General features: G+C 38.0%; 1 protein-coding gene across 1 annotated transcript; it reads right to left on the bottom strand.

The window, feature by feature from the left end:
- Positions 1-10,436: 10,436 nt before the first annotated feature.
- On the bottom strand, positions 10,437-13,141 carry LOC140269086 (uncharacterized). Its single transcript, XM_072364108.1, has 4 exons — positions 13,120-13,141; positions 12,704-12,960; positions 10,999-11,068; positions 10,437-10,723 (listed from the first exon to the last, which is right to left on the bottom strand). The coding sequence occupies exons 1-4, from the start codon at positions 13,139-13,141 to the stop codon at positions 10,437-10,439; spliced, it is 636 nt and encodes a 211-aa protein (XP_072220209.1).
- Positions 13,142-16,637: the final 3,496 nt, after the last annotated feature.

Raw genomic sequence — 16,637 nt, 5'->3', positions numbered from 1 at the left:
TAAATTGTTATATGTTGCACCACATGAGAACTCACCCACAAGAGAACCCAAAAAAATACATTTTGAGTTAAAAGAATATGTTTGAGGCTAAGCTGTCTTCTCTGTGACCTCAAATATGGTTTTAGCCTGTGACCACATCAAAACAGTTCCTAAAAACTAGCCATACTTGTTATAATCACCATGTGTTCTTATCAAACTGCATATATGAAACGAACTTGAATTAACAGGCGTGAAAGACAAAAAATCAGGTTACACCTAAACAGTGACATTTTAATTCTGTTCTATGTTGTCAGTAATAAATTCCGATAGTATAACTTCATGATTTTTCTAACAAAGTTATTATAATGATGGTGAATCAGCCAGTGTAAGGCAGTTATGTTAGTGTGCACAGCCTGTTCTCTTTAGTCTTGGGATAACTTCAAAGGTCATCAAAATAGCGCAATTTGCATAAAACGTTACTTTAAAGTAACACCAAAAAACACTTGTAAATGCAACAATGTTGTAAGTCCGGCTATACGATTGGTTGGAAGGAGTTGGATTTACAACATTCTGGAGAATTTCATGAAATTACTTTTGTTGTTAACTGGCAATGTCAAAAAATCAAAGTTTTCATGATTCGTAACAACAACAAAGTGAATACAGTGATTATCACCAAGTGTGTGCAGCGAGAATATATAATTTACACATATGTCAGGCAATGAAATGGCTTTTTAAAGCAAATTGAACCTTTTTAAAGTGTAGCGGTTTTAAATGGCTGTGGTGGTGTGTAACATTGTTATTTGGTTAATGACCTTTTCAAGCTACATTTCTTTTTAAAAAATTTTTATCTCTGCCAGGGTCTGTTTCTGAACTTATGGAGTTAATGTGGATCTGCTGCTCATGTGAATCCTCCCACAGTGTTTCATTAGCAGCTGGAACCACAGTGACTCTGATAAAACAGGAATTAGCAGAATCCATCTGATATGAAGCTGTGGTTTGAATACCACTTCCCTCCTCATTGAAGAGTAGTCAGATATCTGTGTTCAGGTTTTTGTACAGCCTCTTCTACACTTTGTATCACTGTGTTTCTACAGCACAGTAGTAGAGAGCTGTGTCTGCCAGGGTTAGCTTTGTGATGGTCAGTTCAGTGGATGTATCTGTTGTTTGGGAGCCATATCGTTTATCTGGAATATATTCTTCTCCACTCCAATCTTTTGCTCCTTTCCAGAGTATAAACTGAGGAGCCTGAAGGTCAGAATGATGTTTGTACCAGTGAAGCTGAACATAGCTGTCATCTGTCTGATATGTACATGTGAGAGTGACAGATCGTCCTTCTCTTCCACTGACTTCATCTTGTTGAGGAGAGATTGTGTCTCCAGCTATTAGTCCTGGAAAAAGTAGAGAAAATGAAGCCATTAGACTAACATTGTCCATGAGGCTGAGAGGAGAAGACAGTGGAAAATGTCACCTGTACAGTGTTACTCTGTGGACATTCACAACTAAATCAACTGTAGAACTCTGTCAGTTCAATTTACAAGATGATCCAAACATGATTTTCATTCTATCAGAGCAAAGAAAGAAGAAAAGTAGTGAAATGCAGTCTGTATATCTGGTTAATGCAGCAGCTTCAACCAAACTTTAATCCCTGTTCTTAAACTCACCTATAATGTGAGATAGAAGCAAAAAGAGGTGAAGCAACATGTCTTTGGAGCTCTTAAAGCCAGACAGACAGCAGATGAACAATGTTCTTCCACTGCAGTAGAATGAGGAAGAAATAATGTCATTGGATGAGCTGAAGTTCAGTGGGCGGGGCCCATTACCTGTTGACATGATTGTTTGACTTCAGCTCAACCAATCAGATTATTTTCTGCTTCCACAGCAGCTCTGTTTCTGTCTCTGATCTTTACTGCTTCATTTCTCTGTTGTCTTTGTCATCAGTCCAATGACTCAACAATCAGTGCTTTAACAGTGTGTGAGTCCCTCTAGTGGATGTTGTGGAGTATTGTGTTGTCTTTGCTCCAAAGGCTTTTGTACAGAGTTTTTGTGTTTCCTGTCACTGTGGGCTTCACAGCACAGTAGTACACAGCAGAGTCTGTCACTGCAGCAGAGGAGATCACCAGATTTATTTCCTTTTTATCCACTTCAATCTCCAGTTCTGTTATTTTTTTATTACCAACAGCTCCTGAAGCAGAGTGAGAGATCAGGAACTCTGGGGGGTTTTCTGGATATTGTCGATACCAGAAGAAATAGTTACTAGTTGACAGTTTGGGATAACTGTAGGACAGAGTAACAGAGCTGCCTTCTAAACTGGACTTTTCATCCTTGACTGCAGTGAGTTCTTCACAGCTGACACCTAAAGGAAGAGAGAAGTGTTTTATATTTCATCATAAATCTCTTTAGAAATTAATAATATTTATAAAACTTTGAAATGAAAATTCATTAATGATATAGAATGTAACGTACCTGTTAGAATCCTGATAATCAGTATAGAAAGCACAGAATAGTCCATGTTGAATAAAGGTAATGTCTGTGGTTCGTGTGTTGAACTGTGTTGAATGTGGAAGTTTGTGTCTCTTTTATAGTTCAGTAACAGCTCAGCTCCTCCCTGAATCTCTCCTCTTTGATCTGTAGTTTCTCTTCTCTCAGGTCCTCTTCCTCCTGGTTTGTTAGCTCCATATCTAATAATGTTGAGGTCATAAGATTACATTCTGAATGTTTTATAACAGGAGTTTAAGGCAGGAATTTACTATTTTAACAGTTGTAACCTCAAGGACTGATTCTGCCTTCTGAACTGTTCTTTTAAACCAGCTGGTTATGAAATGTCAACATGTGATATGTCTCAGATTATATGGACAGTATATATAAATATTTTCAAAGAAAGAAACAAACAATCAGTTCTTGCAAAATATTTGGCAAAAGTTTCACCAGGTTTCATTTGGTCATTTTGCAAAATATGTGGGAAAAGATTTTATTAAGATGACATAACTTCAGCAACACATTTAACATTTATTCATGGAACATTTCATTGTTTCATCATCTTATTTTGGCTTTTGGCCTTCATCAGGCTCATTATAAAACTTACATCCAGTTCAGAACAACAAACAGCATTCATATATGGCATCCTGTGATGGATGGAAACCTCTTCATGTTGTACCCCTGGAGCTCCTCTGTTCAGTGATTTGTTTTTTAAGAGAATTTGATGCTTCACTTATATTTCTATTTAGCCATGTGGACACTGCATCAAGTATGTTGATGATGCTTCAACTGTTGATTAAAATTTTTGGCATTAATTTTGATCAAGTTAATTGTGAGTTTACTAACACAAATAAGCTCTAACAACTCTGACCCCCCATGTTTCTGCCTTTCTACCACAAAATGACGAGCATGTCATTTTTTCAAGGTGGATGGTGTGAAATCTTCCAGCAGGCAGCATTGTATTCCAGTTTGTAGAATCTGTATTAAAGGAAGAGGACAGAAAGTTATTGTCTATTGTTATCAACATGTAAAAGCAGGAAGTTTTTTATTCAGAGTTTATCTTAATGCTTTGAATTTTCCATTTAAAAATCATGGAACTCTGATATAGTTATTTTTAGAATAAAACCACATCATTAAGATAAAACTTAAAGAAATAAGTGAAAAAAATTGATTATCTAGTGGCTTCGACAGTGTTTGTTCCTCCAGGTGACCAACAAACATAAATAAGTGTTTTTGAGAATAAAGGAGGCCAGATTCATTAAGATAGCAGTAAATGGGGTTTTGACTCCTTGATGTAAAGAAAATACTCAAATACACCTGAAAAACAGATATATTTCACCTGTATGATCCACCACATGTTTGGCTTTTACATTTAACTATCATATTAAACATTATTTGTTTTGTCATACTATATATTTCTATTATTCTATTAAAAATAAAAAAATGTCACAAGCTTCACTGAAGCAGCAAAAACATTGAGATATGTTTTATTCTCATCTGTACAAAGAATGTTGACAGAAGCATAACAAACCAGAGAAGTGTAACAGTGTGTGAGTTCCTCTAGTGGATGTTGTGGAGTATTGTGTTGTCTTTGCTCCAAAGGTTTTTGTACAGAGTTTTGGTGTTTCCTGTCACTGTGGGCTGCAGAGCACAGTAGTACACAGCAGAGTCAGACGGATGAAGCTCCTGGATCTTCAGGTTAACTGATTTTCCTTTGAGCTCAGCATCAAATCTGTCTTTGCTGAACTCTGGAGCATTATCACCTATTGTTGATGAGTATCGTTTCAACATGTACTTTGAGTAACTATTTACTTCTTTTTTATACCAGAACAATGTGGGACTAGTATAGCTGGTTTCATAAGAACAGCTGAGTGTAACTGAGCCTCCTTCAGCAGCAGTGACATCTTCTCTCGGCTGGGTCACTTTTTCTTCTCCTTTACACTCTGGGGAAGAACAGAACATGCAAAGGAAGAGATGAATCAATAAAGATGATTGATTAAAGGAGAACAATCGGCAGCTTTAAAGAATTCTATCACATGTAGAATAGATCATTCTCACTGATCATTGTCACTTTGAACCTCAGAAGGTGTTTTAACAAGGTAACAAATGGCAGCAGAAATTATCTGCTCTAATTTTCTGTAGAATGAACATTAAAAGCTCTTCATGTGCAGCTCAGTAATGTGTCCAAGTGTTTGAAGAGGAAACATGTTGAGCTTTCTATCTTACCAAAGAAAAGAGCAGCAAGAATAATCCACAGCCAATGTTCCATCTGTACAACAAGGTTTAAATCAACAGGAGAAACGAGCTGATGTTCAACATTGAGTCTGACAATTGTTCTCTTCACAGCAGCAGTTCTTATTGACAGAAAGCTTTAACACAGAGCAGAAGCAGAGCACCGCCTACTAGATAATGTCGCCCTCTGCTGGAGGTAAAGAGTTGAGTTTAAAGGTGTAAAAACAGGCTTCCAGCAGCTTGTCAGTTTACAGCCGACAAAGGAAGATAAAACCTCAGACGCTATTCTTGATGAAGAAATGTATACAGATCAGCATGATTATATAAGAATGAAATATGTTGTTACCGAGGATGGTAAAGTAGAACATGCATTTTGGATTTATTGACCATTTTAGACCTGCTCTGCTCGCCATAATTCTGATGGCAACTGCATGTTAGCTTTCTTACCTTCCTCAGAATGTAAAAGTGAGACATTTAACATTATAAACATTATATTCTACAAACCTTAACTTTACCATTAACTCGAAAAAAATAGCTGTTCCTGCAAAACAGAGAATGTTGAAAAACTGAATGGGGATAACTGACTATGCTAAAAAAGTGGAAAATAGTGAAAAAGTCAAGTGAGTAATAGTTAAAATGGTTGCAGTGTAATATGTAGCAGATTGGAAGACTGATGTCATCACAGTGGTAGGAATCTGTGTAAGCAGCTGGGGCTTAAGGAGTTTCCTCCCAGTAGAACCAGCAGAAATGGCTAAATGGATACTATGACCCTCTGCGAGAAAACCATAAGAGTGAGGAAAATAATTTATTTTATATGTTTGTATTTCATTAACACGTGTGATATACACTTTTCTACCTAAATCAGTTTGGTTTGGCACAACAGTTGACTAACTTGACCGCAAGAAAATTTACTTTTACATGCAAAAAAAAAATTAAAAATTGTGAAAAAAACATGCTTACCACAGCACGATGAGGTCCTCTCCTTCATGGCCAAGGGAAAATGGGAGGGGCTTCAAAATATAATGTCACATGACCACAAATTTTGCGTTGCCTAGATACAGGGGGTGTCTCACATTACCCCATGTCTCACATTACCCCACTCTCCCCTACGCTGCAAGAGTCCATATCGGCCTATCTCTGTTAAACCTAAGCCTGACCCATGGCTCAGTGATGCCACCAGCGCCCTTAGGCATCGCTGCAGATAAGCCGAACACAGGTGGAAGAAAGATAGGCTCCATGTTTCTCTTGGCATTCTGAGGGACAGTCTTAATGACTACCAAAGATATGTTAAAGAGGCCAAATGTCAATATTTGTCAACTATCTTATCCACCTGCTGTAATCTCCCCAGGAGTTATTTAATACCTTTCAATCTATTACAAACCCATCCAATGACGTTCTGAAAAATGTGTCAGTGGCAACCTGCAATGAGTTTTTGCATGACTTTATTGAAAAAGTAGCCTCTGTTAGACAGACTATTGGTAATGCAACTATTGTTATTGTTGTGTCTTTCTGCTGTCACTTCTGTGTTTATTGTGTTTGAGCCAGTGTCTCTGTCCCTTCTGCTTGAAGTGGTCCAAGGAATAAGATCCACCAACTGCCCACTGGACATTATTCCATCCCATATGCTTAAACAGGTTTTTAGCACAGTGGGTCCAAGTCTTCTCATATTTATCAATAGTCACCCTACTGTAATAATGTTGTTAAAAGTCTGGGAGTGAAATTTGACTCCAGTCTTAAATTTGACCCACAAGTTAATGCTGTAATGAAGGCAAGCTTCTTTCAGCTTTGCCTCCTTGCAAAAGTTAAGCCGTTTCTGAGCCGCTGTGACCTGGAAACAGCCATCCGTGCCTTTATTAGCTCAAGGTTAGATTACTGCAACACACTGTACATCGGACTTAGACAAACATCTGTCCACCGCCTACAACTGATAGAAAATGCTGCTGCCAGGTTCCTAACCAACACCCGTAAACACGACCACATCACACCTGTACTTTACTCCCTCCACTGGCTACCTGTAAAATTTAGGATCCAGTTTAAAACTTTATTTGTTTTCAACGCAGTTAATGGCCTTGCACCCCCCTACATAAGTGAAACCCTGAGGTTTATTCACTGACCTCACTAATGATCTTCTGGAAGAATGGTCAAAACCTCCCATAAACACACTCCTAAACCCTGTGGAAAGCTTGCTCAGAAGAGTTGAAGCTATTATAGCTGCAAAGGGTGGACCAAAGTCATCCTAAACCCTCTGGATTAAGAATGGGATGTAATTTAAGTTCATATGCATGTAAAGAAAGATGAGTGAATACTTTTGGCAATGTAGTGTATCACAATGAGCTTGAGTGTCTTTTTCTGACTGTTGTCTGTCTGGCTGTGGTTTGACCATCAGGATATCAGATCAAGGAACTGATCTGAGTTCAGTTCAGTTCAGGTGTGTCAATTCACAGCCAAGGTCACACCAACTCACTTTACAAAGAAAATATAGAAGTTCAGTTAATGTACAGTTTCTGACAAACAAATTCAGCCCAAATCAAAACAAAGCATGTAAATTAAATTCTCCATCCTAAGCATGCCGGGGGGCAGCAGGTCACAGTGGAGAGGAAAAATTCCCTTCCCTCATATTTTCTAATTACAACTATACTAGAATAAGTATTTCTCATTGTCACCATGTGCTCCCAAAATCTAAAGAATGCATTTGATTCAAAATAATAAGTTGTTGAAAGACTGAAAAAAGAAAACTGTTAAACCATCTGCTATAATCAGATTTTTCCTCAATGGATTGTCGGAAACATCTACACATGCTAAAGGTTCTATTCATCACCATGTGGTTGTTTCCTTGTTGATGTGGATCTGCTGCTCATGTGAATCCTCCCACAGTGTTTCATTAGCAGCTGGAACCACAGTGACTCTGATAAAACAGGAATTAGCAGAATACATCTGATATGAAGCTGTGGTTTGAATACCACTTCCCTCCTCTTTGAAGAGTAGTCAGATATCTGTGTTCAGGTTTTTGTACAGCCTCTTCTACACTTTGTATCACTGTGTTTCTACAGCACAGTAGTAGAGAGCTGTGTCTGCCAGGGTTAGCTTTGTGATGGTCAGTTCAGTGGATGTATCTGTTGTTTGGGAGCCATATCGTTTATCTGGAATATATTCAGCTGTGTAGCCTTTTGCTCCTTTCAGGAGTATAAACTGAGGAGCCTGAAGGTCAGAATGATGTTTGTACCAGTGAAGGTAAACACCACTGTAACTTGTCTGATATGTACATGTGAGAGTGACAGATCGTCCTTCTCTTCCACTGACTTCATCTTGTTGAGGAGAGATTGTGTCTCCAGCTATCAGTCCTGGAAAAAGTAGAGAAAATGAAGCCATTAGACTAACATTGTCCATGAGGCTGAGAGGAGAAGACAGTGGAAAATGTCACCTGTACAGTGTTACTCTGTGGACATTCACAACTAAATCAACTGTAGAACTCTGTCAGTTCAATTTACAAGATGATCCAAACATGATTTTCATTCTATCAGAGCAAAGAAAGAAGAAAAGTAGTGAAATGCAGTCTGTATATCTGGTTAATGCAGCAGCTTCAACAAAACTTTAATCCCTGTTCTTAAACTCACCTATAATGTGAGATAGAAGCAAAAAGAGGTGAAGCAACATGTCTTTGGAGTTCTTAAAGCCAGCCAGAAAGCAGATGAACAATGTTCTTCCACTGCAGTAGAATGAGGAAGAAATAATGTCATTGGATGAGCTGAAGTTCAGTGGGCGGGGCCCATTACCTGTTGACATGATTGTTTGACTTCAGCTCAACAATCAGATTCTTTTCTGCTTCCACAGCAGCTCTGTCTCTGTCTCTGATCTTTACTGCTTCATTTCTCTGTTGTCTTTGTCATCAGTCCAATGACTCAACAACCAGTGCTTTAACAGTGTGTGAGTCCCTCTAGTGGATGTTGTGGAGTATTGTTGTCTTTGCTCCAAAGGTTTTTGTACAGAGTTTTGGTGTTTCCTGTCACTGTGGGCCTCACAGCACAGTAGTACACAGCAGAGTCTGTCACTGCAGCAGAGGAGATCACCAGATCCATTTGTTTTTTATCATCACTCACTTTAAAAGACAGTCCAGGTGCTTCGTTCTTTAATTTCATTCCTGTTCCTAAATGAAAGATCAGGAACTCTGGGGGTTTTCCTGGATATTGTCGATACCAGTAAAATTCATCACCCCCAGCTGCTGTTTGATGGTAAGTGTAGGACAGAGTTACAGAGCTGCCTTCTAAACTGGACTCTTCATCCTTGACTGCAGTGAGTTGTTCACAGCTGACACCTAAAGGAAGAGAGAAGTCAAATAACTGAACAACAAACATAAAATGCTGAAATGAATATTTGAAAGAATCAAACAAACCTGTTACAATGAGTAGAAACAGCAGAGTGAATACAAATGTCTGCAAAGACAGCATGTTGGATAAAGGTAATGTCTGTGGTTTGTGTGTTGAACTGTGTTGAATGTGGAAGTTTGTGTCTCTTCTATAGTTCAGTAACAGCTCAGCTCCTCCCTGAATCTCTCCTCTTCTGTAGTTTCTGTTCTCTCAGTTCCTCTTCCTCCTGCTGCATCACTGTGAGGAAACCATACGCTATATCTTTGTGACCTGAGGAGGTGGTATTTGTCATTGTTTGAAAACACGAGTTGATAGGATGGAGCGCATTTTCATCACTGCAGACTTTTATTCTTTTACTAAAAGAAAGAAAACAAAAATCAGTATCAGATATTCTTCAGATTATATCGGAAGTCACGTCAACATGAAAGAAAGAATTATACAAGATATCATTTCACCTGATTTATGTAATTTTATGAGGAAATAAAATATTCTTTGTTCCTTTTAAAGTGTCAATAGTGGTGTGGACAGGCAGTCTGAGCAGACCATACCAGATAATACTTTAAAAATATCTCACTAACTGGTCTGGAATGTGGAACAAGTTTATCCAAAGTTTATTCAATCAGAGGAGGGGAGATATCAGACAGTTGCAGCATGGTTTTCACATACACAGCTTTTGAAACCAATTAAATGCTTTACTTTCAGCATTATCAGTATCAGGAACCAGCAATCCAAACAGGTGACAAGCAGCGATGTTGTAAAATATGCGGGAAAAGTTTGTCTTAAAGTGATCGATGTTGGGACGACAGAAATTCATACAGGTGAGAATATTAATTTCTGAAGAGTAAACAGGTGAAAATAATTACAAAAAAAAAAGATGAAAAATAAAAACTTATGGAAATATTTCCGATTTAATGAAAACTTAAAGCACTGCTGGAAACCGGTTAGGAAATTATGTGCATGTATTGTATGTTGCACAATTTCACGGTTGTGTGATCTGAAAAGTGGGTTTTATGCTTTACTCAATATTTAAGGCTCAGCTGATTTTTCTTGTCAGAACATTTTTTAATGAGGAGCTTCATCATTTTCAATGTTGTGTAATTAACACCAGAGTTACAATATAGTTAGTAACTTATTGCGTTCTACATTGGCTGTTTCCATAGGACATAAAACACATATCTTTTCTTTTTTATTTTTTCTCATTCTTGATTTTTTTCTTAATTGATTAATAAATTGTAATAACTATTTCTTGAAGTTTATTGAGAGTTTAGACTTCCTCATCACAAAGAGTTTAGTGACGTAGCAAGCATATTGATGATAGTTAATTCACACTTTTACAAAGAATTTCAACTGCTTTTAACAAAGAAGAGGAACAGTGTGTGAGTCCCTCTAGTTGAAGTTGTGGAGTATTGTGTTGTCTTTGCGCCAAAGGTTTTTGTACAGAGTTTTGGTGTTTCCTGTCACTGTGGGCCTCACAGCACAGTAGTACACAGCAGAGTCTGTAACTGCAGCAGAGGAGATCACCAGATCCATTTGTTTTTTATCATCACTCACTTTATAAGACAGTCCAGGGACTTGAGCTAATATTTCTGTTCCTGTTCCTGAGTGAGAGATCAGGAACTCTGGTGGTTTTCCTGGATATTGTCGATACCAGAAGAAATAATCACTGCCAGTTACTGTTTTATGGTAAGTGTAGGACAGAAAACAGCAGCTTGTCAGTGAGCTTTTTGGAAGGCCTCAGAGTCAGCCGGAGATAAAACATATTCTGGTCATTGGTTTTGTGAGTCTGGCTAAATTGTTTTTTCTCCTCGTTTTATGCGCCCTTAAAGACAAATGAAAGAATAGAAAATCATGTCATCCTTTCTCTAAGTCTGACCAAATAAACTTTTTTTTCTCCTGACTTTATAACTCTAATCATCAAACATTGACTCTTTATAACTTCTAATTTCACCAACACTGATCCAGGTTACAGGGCTTCTATATCTGTTACAGGAAATCTTCAAATAAAGAGCTCCATATTTCTGCACAGAGGTGTTTGAACAAATAAAATCCAACTGAAAAGGATTTTGTTGTCTGTCACCATTTATGCATCAGATTATAGGTCTCTATGATTTCTCTCTTTATTCAACACCTCAAAACGTAAAAGTTCAACTTGTAACAGAACAATAATTTTCTCCTGAAACCTTCAACTTAAAATAAACTGCTGTATTTCTACCTTTCCTAAATAAAACGGATGAACTAGCAGTCTTGTAAAATATGCGGGAAAAGTGTTGCTCAAAGTAATCGTTGTTGGGACCACACAGAAATTCATACAGATGAGAATATTCATTTCTGAAGTCTCTGCATGTACACAGGGGAAAATGATAAAAAAATAAAAAAACAAAAAACGAAAAATAAAAAATTAAGAAAACATCAAATATTTAATGAAAACTTAATAACTGCTGGAAACTGGCTACTCTTGTGTGAGTTTATTGTACATTTACATTAGCAACCATAATTATGCATAGTTACAGTTGCTGACATCGGAATGGACAGAAGCCGTTAGTGGGAGGGGCTTAGCGAAGGGTCAGCTCGAAATTGGATGAAACTGGAAACACTCCGTTTATTCCATTATTCATTTGAGCATAAAATCGAAAACTGAAAAAACTAGTCATCCGGCCTTGTTTCTATGTGGAACATAGAAGCTGAATGCAGCTTCTCCATGTCTGGTTCTGACTGGGAACTGATAAAAACCAGATCCAGATGACCTGAGGGGTCTGGAAGGTTCATACTGGGTCAGGAGGTCACTGATGTATTTTGGTCCTGGACCATTCAAAGCTTTATAGACCAGCATCAGAACTTTAAGGTCTATCCTCTGATGGACAGGCAGCCAGTGTAAAGACCTCAGAGCTGGACTGATGTGGTCCACTTTTTTGGTCTTAGTGAGGACTGGAGCAGCTGGGTTCTGAATGAGCTGCAGTCGACTGACTGACTTTTTAGGTAGTCTTGTAAAGATGCTGTTACAATAATCAAACCTACTAAAGATGAATGCACGGACTAGTTTTTCCAGGTCCTGCTGAGACATCAGATCTTTTAACCTTGATATATTCTGAACGTGATTGTATTCTGACTTTATAGTTGCCTTAATGTGTTTTTTTTTATTTAGGTTTGAGTCCATCACTACACCCAGATTTCTGGCCTGGTTGGTAGTTTTTAGGTGTATAGATTGAAGCTCTGTGGTGACCTGTAATCGTTTCTCTTTGGCTCCAAAGACAATTGCCTAAGTTTTGTTTTTGTTTAGCTGGAGAAAAATGTGGCACATCCAGTCATTAATCTCCTCAATGCATTTACAAAGGGCCTGTACAGGGCCTCGGTCTCCTGGTGACATTGTAATATATATGTGTGTCATCTGCATAGCTATGGTAGTTTATTTATTTATTTATTTTTATATAGAGAATTATTCACTGAGTCTGGTCCATTTTTTCTTCAGCACAAGTTTCTTGTGCTTACCTTAAATCACTTTTACAAAACATTTCAACTGTGTTGTAAGAAACAAGACGAACAGTGTGTGAGTCCCTCTAGTGGATGTTGTGGAGTATTGTGTTGTCTTTGCTCCAAAGGTTTTTGTACAGAGTTTTTGTGTTTCCTGTCACTGTGGGCTGCAGAGCACAGTAGTACACAGCAGAGTCTGTCACTGCAGCAGAGGAGATCACCAGATCAAACTCCTTTTTGTCTTTCTTATGTTTTAAAGAAAACTTTTCTCCTTTTTCGTCTGATAATCCTGAGATGACAAGCTGTGGAGATGAACCAGAATTCTGTCGGTACCAAAAGAGATAATATACAGAGCCTGAATAGTTGCAGGAGAGAGTCACATCGTCTCCTTCCAAACCCATCAGTACATCTTTAAATGGTGTCAGTAAATCCTCAGAGGATCCTGAAAACAACAAAGACAGATTTCAGAATGATGTTTTGACTTAAATTCTTTCTCTTTAATCTCAGTTTAGTTTTATAAAAAGTGAATCCAAACATCAACTAAATGTTTTTCAGGTCTATCCTCCATTTTAAAATCTGGCTCCATCTTCTGTTGACTTACCTGTCTGAAAGGAGACGATCATCATCCAAATGAAGAGCAGAAACATTATTTTCACTTGTACTGAGTGAACAGCAGAGAGAACACAGCAGCTCCTCGGTTACAACATGAAGCCTTTCATATTCAGCTGTGTAGCTCCTCCTCCTGCTGTGTTCTGTTTCCATTCAGGCTGATGGAAGCTTTAGAAAAGACTCTGATGCTGCACTCATCTTCATCAGCATCTTCATCATCATCATCATCAGTATCATCATCATCTTTGTCAGCTTAAAGGAGGAATCTTTAAAAAATCCATCTGGAGAAAAACAATCTTGTGACAAATCAATAAAATCAGATGATCATAGATATCACACAGAGATTGAAAGTGAGGAGACTCAGTGTTCCCACTTCTGATGGACAGTGAATGCAGCATGAGTCCCACCAGAACTGTTTTTTGTGAGTTCTTCAGATTAACTTTGTTAACACGGTTTTCTGCAGGTACCCAGCATGAAATTAATGTACAAACACAACATGTTTTTGGGCTGAAAGTAACAAGTGTGGAGGTTAATCTTAACCCTTCGTCTAATTAAACTACCAATGCTGTTCTTCACTATACAGGAACTCATGAACTGACACGTCTGAATGTTGAGACAGAATAAAACTTTTCATTAGTTTTTACTTTGGGTGGAAGATGAGTGGACTTTGCTTTAAAGGTAAATCTGGAACATTTCCTCCACAGTATGAAGTGGACAGCAGTGATGATGGAGTTTCTGTCAAACCTGATGATGAACTCTGATACTGCTGGATTTAGCTGGAAGTTTTCCTTCAGAAAAACAAAAATTATTCAGAAACACAGAGTTTATTTCATGGAGACTTCAAAGTTATTACCATATAATTGTGTTTGTTTCCATGTTATATTGTGTTTGCAGCATCATGCAGCTGTTTCCTTGTTGATGTGGATCTGCTGCTCATGTGAATCCTCCCACAGTGTTTCATTAGCAGCTGGAACCACAGTGACTCTGATAAAACAGGAATTAGCAGAATCCATCTGATATGAAGCTGTGGTTTGAATACCACTTCCCTCCTCTTTGAAGAGTAGTCAGATATCTGTGTTCAGGTTTTTGTACAGCCTCTTCTACACTTTGTATCACTGTGTTTCTACAGCACAGTAGTAGAGAGCTGTGTCTGCCAGGGTTAGCTTTGTGATGGTCAGTTCAGTGGATGTATCTGTTGTTTGGGAGCCATATCGTTTATCTGGAATATATTCACCTGTGTAGCCTTTTGCTCCTTTCAGGAGTATAAACTGAGGAGCCTGAAAGTCAGAATGATGTTTGTACCAGTGAAGGTAATCACCACTGTAACTTGTCTGATATGTACATGTGAGAGTGACAGATCGTCCTTCTCTTCCACTGACTTCATCTTGTTGAGGAGAGATTGTGTCTCCAGCTATCAGTCCTGGAAAAAGTAGAGAAAATGAAGCCATTAGACTAACATTTTCCATGAGGCTGAGAGGAGAAGACAGTGGAAAATGTCACCTGTACAGTGTTACTCTGTGGACATTCACAACTAAATCAACTGTAGAACTCTGTCAGTTCAATTTACAAGATGATCCAAACATGATTTTCATTCTATCAGAGCAAAGAAAGAAGAAAAGTAGTGAAATGCAGTCTGTATATCTGGTTAATGCAGCAGCTTCAACAAAACTTTAATCCCTGTTCTTAAACTCACCTATAATGTGAGATAGAAGCAAAAAGAGGAGAAGCAACATGTCTTTGGAGTTCTTAAAGCCAGACAGACAGCAGATGAACAATGTTCTTCCACTGCAGTAGAATGAGGAAGAAATAATGTCATTGGATGAGCTGAAGTTCAGTGGCCGGGGCCCATTACCTGTTGACATGATTGTTTGACTTCAGTTCAACCAATCAGGTTCTTTTCTGCTTCCACAGCAGCTCTGTCTCTGTCTCTGATCTTTACTGCTTCATTTCTCTGTTGTCTTTGTCATCAGTCCAATGACTCAACAATCAGTGCTTTAACAGTGTGTGAGTCCCTCTAGTGGATGTTGTGGAGTATTGTGTTGTCTTTGCTCCAAAGGTTTTTGTACAGAGTTTTGGTATTTCCTGTCACTGTGGGCCTCACAGCACAGTAGTACACAGCAGAGTCAGTCACTGCAGCAGAGGAGATCACCAGATCCATTTGTTTTTTATCATCACTCACTTTAAAAGACAGTCCAGGTGCTTCATTCTTTAATTTTATTCCTGTTCCTAAATGAGAGATCAGGAACTCTGGTGGTTTTCCTGGATATTGTCGATACCAGAAGAAATAATCACTGGCAGCTGCTGTTTGATGGTAAGTGTAGGACAGAGTCACAGAGCTGCCTTCTAAACTGGACTCTTCATCCTTGACTGCAGTGAGTTGTTCACAGCTGACACCTAAAGGAAGGGAGAAGTCAAATAACTGAACAACAAACATAAAATGCTGAAATGAATCTTTGAAAGAATCAAACAAACCTGTTACAATGAGTAGAAAAAGCAGAGTGAATACAAATGTCTGCAAAGACAGCATGTTGAATAAAGGTAATGTCTGTGGTTCGTGTGTTGAACTGTGTTGAATGTGGAAGTTTGTGTCTCTTCTATAGTTCAGTAACAGCTCAGCTCCTCCCTGAATCTCTCCTCTTTCATCTATAGTTTCTCTTCTCTCAGTTCCTCTTCCTCCTGCTGCATCACTGTGAGGAAACCATGCGCTATATCTTTGTGACCTGAGGAGGTGGTATTTGTCATTGTTTTATAACAGGATTTTATAAGATGGAGCACATTTTCATCACTGCAGTGTTTTATTCTTCTAAAAGAAACAAAAACAAAAATCAGCATCAGATATTCTTCAGATTATATCAGGAGCCATGTCAACATGAACAAAGGATTAAACAAGATATAATTTCACCTGATTTATGTAATTTAAGGAGGAAATAAAATATTCTTTGTTCCTTTAAAGTGTCAATAGTGGTGTGGACAGGCAGTCTGAGCAGACCATACCAGATAATACTTTAAAAACCTCTCACTAACTGGTCTGGAATGTGGAACAAGTTTATTCAATCAGAGGAGGGGATATCAGACAGTTGCAGCATGGTTTTCACATTCACAGCTTTTGAAACCAATTAAATGCTTTACTTACAGTATTATCAGCATCAGGAACCAGCAATCCAAACAGGTGACAAGCAGCAGTGTTGTAAAATATGCGGGAAAAGTGTGTCTTAAAGTGATCGATGTTGGGACCACACAGAAATTCATACAGGTGAGAATATTAATTTCTGAAGTGTAAACAGGTGAAATTTATTACTAAAAAAACAAAGATGAAAAATAAAAAATTATGGAAATATTTAAGATTTACTTAAAACTTAATTTCTGAACCGGTTTTCAGCAATGCTTTAAGTGCTTGTGTTGTATGTTGCACAATTTCACAGTTGTGTGATCTGAAAGGTGGAGTTTTATGCTTTACTCAATATTTAAGGCTCAGCTGATTTTTCTTGTAAGAACAATTTTTAATCAGGA

This window comes from Leuresthes tenuis, unplaced genomic scaffold (genome assembly GCF_036924035.1).
Source record: "Leuresthes tenuis unplaced genomic scaffold, fLeuTen1.0.hap1 SCAF_14, whole genome shotgun sequence".
In the NCBI taxonomy this organism is placed as follows: domain Eukaryota; kingdom Metazoa; phylum Chordata; class Actinopteri; order Atheriniformes; family Atherinopsidae; genus Leuresthes; species Leuresthes tenuis.
Note: the sequence above shows the minus strand (reverse complement) of the source record. Positions and strands in the feature narration are given on the sequence as shown.

What these genes read in the sequence shown, in the direction of transcription:
- LOC140269086 (XM_072364108.1), bottom strand. Translation starts at nt 13,141, where the DNA reads ATGATCGTCTCCTTTCAGACAG. An exon ending in GATCGTCTCCTTTCAGACAG is followed by an intron (nt 12,961 to 13,119) that starts GTAAGTCAACAG and finishes TGTTGTTTTCAG; the next exon opens with GATCCTCTGAGGATTTACTG. An exon ending in TGTAACCTGGATCAGTGTTG is followed by an intron (nt 10,724 to 10,998) that starts GTGAAATTAGAA and finishes ACCATAAAACAG; the next exon opens with TAACTGGCAGTGATTATTTC.